Below are 11909 nucleotides of genomic sequence, written 5' to 3'. Positions count from 1 at the left end.
TCTAAAAAAAATGTATAATTTAAACTGTATAATTGTGATTATTTTTAATTGTACCCGTACATATGCACCGAACTACACACTAGTTTACAATAATAGTGGTCATTTGTAAATTGTTCCTAAAAACAAAATGATGGCAATTTATCAATCATTGTCGGAGTTAAGCAATAAGCACAATAATAGTGGCCATATAATTAAAATGGGTCTATGTTTATTTATTCTGTCATTTACTTCATAAGATTTGAATCTAAAAGAGTCACCAAAATTTTATTTGCCTCTTGTATGTATGTGGTCAACACTTTACTTTGTTTTTAAAATAATTTGTTTTATAGATATGATAGAATTTCAACTTATGGTGTCCACTTTAGAATAATTATTTTTTATCATCATGCCAAGATACTAATCAATTTTGATGTATGGTGTCAACACTTGGTTCACATCATATTCACTCAACTTGATCACTAGTCTACTCGAAACTACATATAGTGGAAACAAAGATGATCTCAACTCAATTTACCTAGAGATTAATTAACCCAAGAATTAACCACAATGCATGACAACAAGGATTAAGGAAACGGTCCTATATACCGGGCCATGAAGATTCTTTATATAGAGGAAAAAGAAGGGAACATTTAGGAAGATTTAGAAAACACAAACATATATAATCCTTTTTTCTTTTCTTTTTTTATTATAAAGAATTCTGTTTACAAATGTCATAAACTAAAAAAGAAAAAGAAAAAGAAAAAAGCATTACAACTCATAATTGAGCATTTATTACATGAATTACAGCTAATACGTATACTTGCTCATGATTCCAGCACTACAAAATACCACAAATATGTGATAGTAGAAGGGAATGACAACAAATTAACACATGATTAACACATGTTGAAAACGGTGCGACTAAAGATGCAGGCGTTGCTCTTCTATCCAACCATCTTGGTTTAGGAACAATTTTTGATCGACAAACTTTTTCTGTTGTTCGGCCGTTAATGTTTTCTCCCATTTCACACGTTTCGACATGTTTGCCCCTGGTCCCTTGCATTCCACCTCTGCATATGTGATATATTTCCTATACAACAAGAACACATAAGAAAGAAAATTCTTACGTGCTCGATATTCAATCGAAAAATGGCTCAACTATTTTGAACACATTGGTAATATGTGAAAACTGTAATGTGAAAACACAATTTTCTAGTGATTCTAAAAAAATACTCTTTAAGCTGTGATTTGAAAATGCACTTTCTTGGTTTTTCCTCAATTAAAAAAAAAAAAAATGCAATTTTCTTAAAAATACAAAGCCAAATGGCTCTTTTTTGTGTTTGTTTTCATTTAAAAATCACCCATTTTCTCCATGAAATAGTAATGCCAAACGAGCTCTAAATTAACTATTTCCTATAAACTTAAGCTTTTAAAACAAATGCTAGCTTATCAAGATCAGTCAAACAATCTATAAGATGAATGTAAAATGGAGAAAAGAAGAAGAAGAACATACTCCTTTCCAGCTTGTTTCCATATATCCCAACCTTCTGGGGCAATAATATTGTCGAAAGTTGACCTGAAATACACTACTGCCGAATGGTTTCTATATGCCCTCCCTAAATATGCAGTACCAGTTCCTGTTACTTTACAATACTTAAACACAAAACCATTGGTTTGTGTATCACTTTCTCGACCTTGGGCTGTAATATAAGCGTTCCAATTGCCTATACTTTTTCCATTTACATGTATTTCAGAATTCTACACGCAAAATTTATGAAGTAATGTCAAGGGGAGTATGTGATAAAAGATAAAGATAATATATATATGTATATATATATATATATATTGCTGTTTGCTGAATAATGTTCCCATTAGTATTGGTAAAAAGATAAATGATTTAAACGATGTTGATTCTAACCTGATAAAGTGATTGACCATAACCCCAGATGAAGTCTATTGCACCTTCAACATAGCAACCATCAAAAAAGTGACGACCAACTAAGTCAGTGAGTGTATCTTGTATGCCAACAAAACCACATTCATAAAATGATGCTTTGTCTGCATAAAGAAGAGCTGCTGGTGCCCATGTAATCTTTTTCACCACATCATTTACCAGCACGAGGTCATATGTATTCTAGCAGTAGCAGGAATATAAGGAAAGTCAATTAATAATTAAAATAAGTGTTGGAATTCTTTTGCTATTTTTAAATATTTTTACCTGCTAATAATAGAAACATTTTAGTTTTCAATTATTAACCTTTTGGGTTAGCCCAAGATGAAACGTTTTGCGTTTTGCCTTACCTTGAATGTAATATTACGAGCCATAAAATTTGAAGCATACAACTTGAAGGTTGAACTTTCCAAGGAGTTTCCAGAATCATCCCATTCGATCACAGTCGATAGCCTACTCTCTCCCTTAAGAATAATGTATTGTTTATCTTTGAGGATTGTAACTCTCTCTCTAGACAATAAAGGAAAAAAGAATATTGTTAGTGACTGAAATTAATTTAATGGATAGCTTATAAATGAAAATTGGAGTTATATATATAGTATATATACTAATGTTGATTTACTTGTAAAAACCAGCATTGAGAAGGATAATTGTCCATTGTTTGTTATTTGATGGGATTGAATCGATGGCCTTCTGCACTGTGGTGAATTGTCCCTTGCCTGACTTATCAACTAGGATGGTCTTAGTAGAAGTGGACACATTTAGGAAAAGGAAGAGAGTCAGTGTAAGGTAGAAAATAAATGTAGGAGATACCATTATGGAGAGATGCAATGGTGAAGTTTTTTTCACCTGTTGATGTGTGAGATGATGAATAAATTCTCTATTTAAAGTTATCAATGTTGTAAGATACAAGGAATCAGTTGGCAAGAAATACTACAATAGGACGTGTGACAATATTGTGACAAATATAGAGCATATCACATTTCCTTACCTAAAATTTCTGTTCTACTTTTGGATAAGATAAATTCTTTTTTCTATTTTAGTATATCAACTTTTAACAATATCTACATTCCACTATTTAGGGACTATTATTTAGGAAGGAAGGATTCAAACTTAGCCGTATGTTTTAACTAGTCGCTAACCCGTGCGATGCACAAGATATTTAAACAAAATTTATACACATTCACTTTTATTGGTACAATCATTGGAAAATAATTCTAACCAATACCCAAATGTAAAAGACACATTGACTTACTATTTAAAGTAGCTTTCTGAAGAATTTACACATATTGTGCAACTGAGCCTTAATTTCTCATCAACGATTAGAAATATAAACTGTAAATATATAAATAAAGACCATGACTTGAGAAGGACGCATTAAACTTCAAATTAGAGTAGTAATGTTACTTTCTCAATCTTTGCTCAGTTGTAATAATAATATAGAGGAAATTCAAAACATGAAAAGAAAATAAAAATTACAACAATTAATTCCATTATCTTTCATGTTATACTTTAAAAGGGTTAGTAACAGATTATACGCTTAAAAAGGTTAGTAATTAATAGCACTTACCCCCACTATTAGTATTAGTATACAGACACCAAGTGCGGTCGTCTTAACCCTTTGAATGAACTTTCCTCAATTGGACCCTATCAAAAAAAAAAAAAAAAAAAACACCCAATTAACAAAATTGATCCAAAAGGGTCTAAAAAGCACACAAAATCAATTCAAAAAACAAAAATATGAGACAAAGTAATTACTTTCTACTGCCAATGAAATCGTCTTCTGTATTGCTGTTCTAAACTGCAACAGTTATCTCTCTAAGGCCTTTAATTAACGAAAACACAAACTTCTCTTGGAATACCGGAGTATTATGACCATCTATACACACACACACACAAAACAAAATCAACATAACTCACTATAACTCTATAGAAGCCTCAAAAATATAAAGAGAAACTAAAGGGGTGGAATTTGATATTTACGTTTGGAGAGAGAGATTGCAGAAACCGTGGTTTTATATTTCTTAACTTGAAAGAGGGGTAAGGTTGTTAGGGTTTTAAGGAGTTATAATATTTTTGTTTTTATTATTTATTTTTTAAATATTATGCTGACGTGGAAAATTGTGATGCCAGCAGAGGCTTCGGTTTTATATATATATATATATATATATATATATATATATAGATTATATCTTAAAAAAAAAAAAATTCTATTATCTATTCTAAATTCTAATTTATGGGTCATTCTACGGTACCCACTATTTTTTTAGTGGGTACTGTACTCCCTTTAAATCTTGACCGTATATTTTATATGTCTTAATCCTGACCATTTATTTGTTTTTAATGAAAACTAGTTACCGAATAAGCAGGTAATGTATAAAAGCAAAAACACATCGAAAAACAAACAACGGAGTCTTTTCTTTCTCGCGTTCGTCTCTCCCAAACTGAAAACCTAGCAAGAGTTCTTCTTCTTCTTTCACCGGTGACCCAAGAGAGAGGAGTCAGCATTCTCTCCTTCAAGAACTCTTTCAAACCTGATGACCTAGATTCTGTCTCCACTCTCAAGTGGATCTCTGTCACTAACCTGTGACTGTGAGCTTTCTTCAATTCTTTTTACTCTTAGTTTTTTTAAGTCTTATGATCTTATCAATTTGTGTTTGATATTGGTCCTTCTTCTTTTTTTTTTTTAATCCTAAAATTCCTAATCTCTACATGTTTGACGGTCCTTGGATATTCAAATCCTTGCAAAATCTTGGGTCTTTTACTTATAAAATTTCAATCTCGTCACCTCTGTTTCAAAATCCTCTTATCCATGGCTTAGTTCCAATTCGATGTCGAACCAACCAAAGTCAGATAAAGTTGAACTTAACTCCTAAAGAGCAAGCAGAGGTAGAGCAAATAGCATTTGCTTCAACCTTGGCAGCAGGGAAAGAGGCTACAGTGATTGAGTTCTGCTCACCAAAATGCAGGCTTTGCAATTCGTTAGTTGATTTTGTTTTAGAGGTGGAGGGTATAAACTTAGATTGGCTCAACATTGTCATGGCAAATGCGGAAAATGAAATGATCTTATATATAAAGACATACAAATTTTGTGGCCGGTTTTAGTTTGGTCGTTGTATACAGTTATCTAGCATTTAATCAACAAAACCATGGGGTTTCTTGTTATATTATTTTAAGCATATTGTCTATTTCTTGTTTAAGGCTCTTATATTGTGCTAGTGCTATTCTGTTTTTGTGGTGTTATTACAGGTAGTCATGAGAATGCATTACCAAGGTGTTTGTCCTGCCGAGTTTGACACTACGCAATTTTGAACTTCAACAATTATTGAAGTTATTAATAATTAGGAGGCACCAAGAATATACCTCTTGGAGAATCCATGTTGTCTGTCAACTTAGACTTTTGCAAATGATTAAGTATTGAGAGAAAATATCTGGGATCATTCATGTGTTTCACTTATTTGTTTGTTTGTTTTTATTCATTTATTTATTTATTTATTTTAATCTCTTGCAATTGCCTGAGAGACCCTTGATCATTTATGATATTTTTTCAGTATTTCAATTCTCTATCTTGACCTTAAGACCTATTTAGAATAGGCTTAACATATGACCACTGCATTTGTGGGTTTTACTCAAGTAAATCTTATTGTGCTCGGTTGTATCATATGGTTTATGATGGAGAGCATATACCAGGTTTAAAGTCCAGCTGGTTCCAGGATCTTGCTCTTTGATAACAAAAGGCCGGTATGACTATGTCACTATGTCTTGTCTATTTTTCAGATGATGAAAGTGTTGAAATTATGAGATTTTTATTAAATATTTGGCAAATTTTGGAACCAGATTCACACATCTGATTTGTTGGGAATAACGTTTTTGTCACAATGAGTATGATTATTGCTCTCATATTGAAGGATTCCTGAAGTAACTCAGTATTAACATCCCAACCATTTTTATCGTTAGGGCTTTGTCCTTGATGATATTGGCTCCATTCTTGAGGGTGGAAAAGTTATAACAACCAAATGATATTGTCCTTGAGCTTCACGTAGTTGTTTATTTTCCTTTTTTTTTGGTGATCTCGTTGTGGCTTTGCATAAGCATAAGTTCATAAGTTTGTCCTCAAGATCCCTCCCCCAGTACTTGTGTTTTGCAGTTTCTCTTAAATAGAAAAGTAAATAAGATCTGCCCTGCCTATATTTTGGAGAGGTTTGTCTCTAAATCTTTCAGCTGAGTCTTTTTCATTTGGAATTTCAACTGTTTGGCCCTTCACAAAGGAAATTGAATCTCTCTGTTCGTTATACAATCTTAATTGCATTACCTATGAAGTTGATTATGACACCCTTTTAAAGAATTTCAGAGTAAATAATTTTTAATTGTATGTGTTTTGTGTGTGGCAGGGCATAAGTTGTGGGATGGCCACCAATTTGTTCCGAGTAAATACTGTAACACACTTTCACACTCCTTTATGTGATAAAATTGCAGGTTGCTATGAGAAAATTGCAGAGAATGCTATTAACCTTCCCTAACGTACTCTTGGTTGCAAGTAGAGCTGCCACTACTGTTAGAGTTACTATTGTCAAAGCTGTTCATAACCAGATGGATGGGAAATTAGGTTAGAGGTTTTGTCAAACACAATGTAACTTGTTATTATCTTCCTTTTTATTTTCCCCACATTATCAATTTTCTCTAAACTTAATGATTTCTTGTGGGGTACTTGATGCATGAAGCTCTTTTATCATGTTTTCACTGTAATAATGAATCGTAGGCACGATACTGGCCTTGTCTAGCATACGATCAAGCACAACAACACCAGAGCTTTATCTAAAAGTTTAGGGCCTAAAGTTGCATCTTTGAATTGATCCCAAGGGGGGGGGGGGGAAGTTGATATGCCTAGACCAGAAAGTGTAACATAGGACAGAAAACCATATTTTAACTTTACTATTTGTAATTCTTGTGGTTGGGCTAATTTTTTGGGATGTTTATATTGTTTTAGATTTTAGATCTAAATTTTTGTTAATAGCTTTTAAAATGAGGAAAAAGCCAAAGCAACAATTTTTTTTTTTAAATTGCTATTGTGATAAGCGATTATTAATAAGTAAAAAAGTGACTTTAGTGGTAAGCCCAAATATAAAAGTAGGATCAGATGTGATATTGGTACTGCCCAATGTGACGATAGAATTGTCAACTGTGAGAGAAAAAATAGGTTACCACCGAATCTGACAAAGGTACGGTCAGAAGTGATGTTGGTACTGCCTAATGTAATAATGGAACTATTAAATGTGACAAAAAAAAAAAAAGATACCACTAAATGTGACAAAGTACAATCAAATGTGATGTTGGTATTACCTAATGTGATAATGGAACCATAAAATATGAAAAAAACTAAAGAAACCACTGAATGTGACAAAAGTAAAGTCATATGTGATATTAGTATTGCACAATGTGAGGACAGAACTGTTAAAAAAAAAAAAAAAAAAGGAACCACTAAATTTGAAAAAAATACTGTCAAATGTGATGTTAGTACTGTCGAATGTGATAATGGAACCATCAAATGTGAGGAAAAAAAAAAAAGGAACTACCAAATGTGACAAAAGAACATTCACATGTGATGTTGAACCGCACAATGTGAGGATGGAACTGTCAAATGTGAGAAAAAAAAGGAATTACCAAATGTGACAAAAGTACTGTCAAATGTGATGTTGAAACTGCACCATATGAGAATGGAACCTTCAAATGTGAGAATGGCTTAGTCTTAAATCCTAGTAAATAGGTCTTACTTACATTGTGTTTAATTGTTTTTAGCTTTTCTATTGGTAATTTTTGTTATTGTGGAAATTTTTTGGGATGTTTATTTTGTTTTAGATGGGTCTAAATGTAATAATAATTTTATGAAACAAAATTGCATAGACACTTTAGTTAGGGTGATTATACCTGTGTCGGACACAGTCATTTGACACTTCCGCACACGTGGATCTAATGAAAATGCCTAAAAAATATAAAACCTAGTGTAGTGGCCTTGATTGATGACTATTTCATACTGAATCTATAGTTTCAATTCAAGTGTTTAATGAAAATTTTAAAATTGTCAACAATCTTTGTATTGGATTTTTTGCATAACTTGCTAATTGTATAGTCACCCTATTTCCAACCTTAGACACCACAATAAACACACAATTGTGATTAAGTTGCAGATGTTGCATAAGAACAATTAGAGAGCACATAAGGTTATACATCTTTGGTTTTATAGTATATATAAATAATAAAAATATAAACATCAAAAAAGTGACCTCAACTATGTTATTTTATAGGGAGGTATGCTCCTGAACGAGATGGAAGCTGCCAAGCGAAATACATAGGAAGTTAATTGGTATATTCAAATATTTGTGGAAGAAACCAAGATAATTCCAGCTTTTTTTTTGTTTGTGAACAAGAGTAATTACTGTGGTTAGACTAATTTCTTGGGATTGGTTTTAGATTTTAGATCTAAATTTTTTAATAACTTAAAAAAAAATTACTATTGTGATGAACGGTTATTAGTAAGTAAAAAAGTGACTTCAGTGATGAGTCTAAATGTAAAATTATGGTCATATGTGATATTGGTACTGCTTACTATGACGATTAAACTGTCAATTGTAAGGAAAAAAATAGGGTACCACCAAATGTGACAAAAATACGGTCATAAGTAATGTTGATACTGCCCAATGTAATAATGGAACTATCAAATTTGAGAATAAAAAAAGGGTACCATTGAATATGACAAAAATAGAGTGAGATGCGATGTTGGTATTGCTTAATGTGACAATGGAACCATCAAATTTGAGAAAAAAAATAAAGGAACCACTATATGTGACAAAAGAACTGCCATATTTGATATTGGAACTGCACAATGTGATAATGGAACCATCAAATTTGAGAAACAAATAAAGGAACCACTAAATGTAACAAAATAACTGTCAAATGTGATATTGGAACTGCACAATGTGAGAATGAAACCGTCAAATGTGAGAAACAAATAAGGGAACCACCGAATGTAACAAAAGAACTGTCAAATGTGATTGTGGAACTGCACAATGTGAGGATGAAATTGTCAAATGTGAGAAAAAAATAAAAGAATCACCAAATATGACAAAAGTACAGCCACTTGTGTTGCTGGAACTGCACAATGTGAGAATGAAACCATCAAATGTGAGAAAAAAAAAAAGGGAACCACCGAATATGAAAAAAGAACTGTCACATGTGATGTTGGAACTATAGAATGTAAGGATGAAATTGTCAAATGTGAGAAATAAAATAAGGGAACTACCAAATGTGACAAAAGAACTATCACATATGATATTGGAACTGCACAATGTGAGGATGCAACACCTCGAATGTGAGAAAAAAATAAGGAAACCATCGAATGTGACAAAAGAACTGTCACATGTGATGTTAGAACTGAACAATGTGAGGATAAAACCGTCAAATGTGAGAAAAAAAAAAATAAAGGAAGCACTAAATGTGACAAAAGTACAGTCATATGTGATGTTGGAATTGCACAATGTGAGGATAGAACCGTCAAATGTGAAAGAAGAACTGTCACATATGATGTTAGAACTGCAGAATGTGAGAATGGAAATGTCAAATGTGAGAAATAAAATAAGGGAATCACCAAATGTGACAAAAGAATTGTCACATGTGATGTTGGAACTGCACAATGTGAGGATGAAACTGTCAAATTTGAGAAAAAAAGTAAAGGAACCATCGAATGTGACAAAAGAACTATCACATATGATGTTGGAACTATACAATGTGAGGATGAAACTATCAAATGTGAGAAAAAGGTAACCTGTTATACTAGGTTACCACTAGTGGATATCGTACCCCCCCCCTTTTTTGAGGAGGGTAAGGTAGAATTACCTACTAGTGGGTATCGTACCCCCTCTTTTTTGAGGAGGGTAAGGTAGAATTACTCCTAATTTATATTTAGATATAATCTCTTCAATAAATTTTTTATTCTTTTCTTTTCTTTTCCCTTTGCAAGTCAAAAAAAGATTGCATCTTCTTTCTTTTCTCCTTTCCTCCCCATTTCCCAAACATATATAAGGAAAGCATTTTCTTTTCCTTTTCTCCTCCCTTCTTTTCCTTTCACTTATATTTTTTCCTTTCTCTTCTCTCAATTGTAACCAAACAAAGTGATAATTTAGGCTCAACTGCAAGAACCATCCTGGATCCTTGCAAAAATTACAATATATATTCAAAATTCAGCATTTCCTATCTCAACAACAAACATTTGCGTTACCTATGCCACTTTTTTTCAACAAACAAATAGTGCAAAAATCAAATTTATGAAATAGTCAAATTACATTAAATCAATTCAATTAAGCACACCTCCCAAAGCCGTAAATAAACACAACCTTATCTATTCCCCACACTATATCTGAGCAACCAGATAGAGCAAAAGTCCCCAAATTCACAAAAACAATTCAAAGTTCAATGTTTCCATAACATTTCATGGTTCAGCTTAATCAACCTAAATACTTGTTTTCTAAAAAATAACCTAAATACTTGTATATACCCAGAAGAGTAAAACCACCCAAAAATCATGAAATCATGCAAAAAATAATATAACAACTAAAAAAATCAAAGCTATTTTCCTGCACTTTATCAGCAACCAAATCAAAAAGACCAAAATTTTAGTCTCACCTGCGGGAACTGTAAGGTTGGAAACTCAACCACTTGCGAGAAGAGAATGGATTATGAACTCGAGAAGAAGGTGGTGGCAGCTATAGTCTGTAGAGAAACTTGGGGGATCGATAATTTGTTGAAGGGAGTGAAAGAAAGTGAAGAATAGTTCATTGTTGTTGTGACCAGTGTAGCCTAGGGTGACAATTCGTGTTCGCGGGTCAGGTTCGTGTCGTGTCAAGCCATGAGTATTTGGTTATATGGGTTGACCTAAACTCGACCTATTTAGTAAACATGTCAGGAATTCTCAAACCGAAAATGACCAATTTATTAAACAGGTCGACTCGACCAAACACGTTTAACTCATTTAATTAACAAGTCATGTAAAGGTCAATACAAATTACTCGTTTAATAAGCTATTTGATTAATAGGTCATACCTAACCTATATAATTTTTATCAATTTCCATATATATAAAATTAAAATACAATTACAACCATAAATATAGTAATAAACATATAAAAAACCATAAATTAAGAAATAATATCAAAATAACTAATAACTTAATAAGCTAAACTGGTCAAACGAGTCAGATAGGTTCGCATATTAAACACGAACACAACCTGTTTATTAAATGGATTCACCGTGTTAACCCGAATATAACCCAAACCCGTTTAGCCTCAACCCATGACCTTTTTATAAACAGGTTAGTCGTGTCGGGTTCGTAGGTCGTGTCAGATTTTGCCACCCCTAGCCATGGTTGCTTCTTCTTCAAGTGTGGCTTGAAGGAGGAGAACTAAGTGGGTTCCTTCCTACTCATGTAGTAGAACTCAAAAACTAAGAAAAAAAAAAGTTTGAATTTTGAGAAGTGGGTTTGGTCACTCAAGCATCCCAAATTGGTTCTTAAAATTCACATCACAAAAAGAAAAAAAAGAAAACTGGGTTTATTTTATTTTCACAGAATATAACTGGTTTTTTTTTTTTTTTGTGTGTGTGTGTGTTTATTTTAGGCATGGTTTTAAAAATCGAACTAGTTAAAGAACCAAAAAGATGAGTGATTTCTCATTATTTGGTCCGAGATCGAACTGAAGTCTAACTAGTAATGTCATAAATAATTTAATTAATAAATTTAAAAATGAAATAAATGTATAATATTAATAACTCATCATATTTAATAAAAAAATTTAAAAAAAAATATTTAAAAGAGTTTTCAACTATCCAATGCCTTATACTAAATAAGTATAAACAATAAATTAACATTACAAAATTAATAATTATTTTGTAACAATTTTCCTCCATGATCCTTTACAATATAATTGAAAATT

The 11909-nt window shown here is 32.2% G+C and overlaps 1 protein-coding gene across 1 annotated transcript; it reads right to left on the bottom strand.

The window, feature by feature from the left end:
- Positions 1-900: 900 nt before the first annotated feature.
- LOC115980378 (probable pectinesterase 55) lies at positions 901-2746 on the bottom strand. Its single transcript, XM_031102633.1, has 5 exons — positions 2553-2746; positions 2281-2440; positions 1898-2113; positions 1493-1737; positions 901-1069 (listed from the first exon to the last, which is right to left on the bottom strand). The coding sequence occupies exons 1-5, from the start codon at positions 2744-2746 to the stop codon at positions 901-903; spliced, it is 984 nt and encodes a 327-aa protein (XP_030958493.1).
- Between the last annotated feature and the right edge of the window lie 9163 nt (positions 2747-11909).

The sequence above is a fragment of the Quercus lobata genome, chromosome 3 (assembly GCF_001633185.2).
Source record: "Quercus lobata isolate SW786 chromosome 3, ValleyOak3.0 Primary Assembly, whole genome shotgun sequence".
Classification (NCBI taxonomy): domain Eukaryota; kingdom Viridiplantae; phylum Streptophyta; class Magnoliopsida; order Fagales; family Fagaceae; genus Quercus; species Quercus lobata.
This window is presented reverse-complemented; position numbering and strand designations above follow the sequence as displayed.

Bases quoted from the DNA above. Each gene is read 5' to 3' on its own strand.
- LOC115980378 (XM_031102633.1), bottom strand. From the start codon at position 2,746: ATGGTATCTCCTACATTTATTTTCTACCTTACACTGACTCTCTTCCTT. The intron at 2,114-2,280 runs GTAAGGCAAAAC...TGCTACTGCTAG, and splicing joins CTCGTAATATTACATTCAAG to AATACATATGACCTCGTGCT. The intron at 1,738-1,897 runs GTTAGAATCAAC...TTTTGCGTGTAG, and splicing joins ATGGTCAATCACTTTATCAG to AATTCTGAAATACATGTAAA.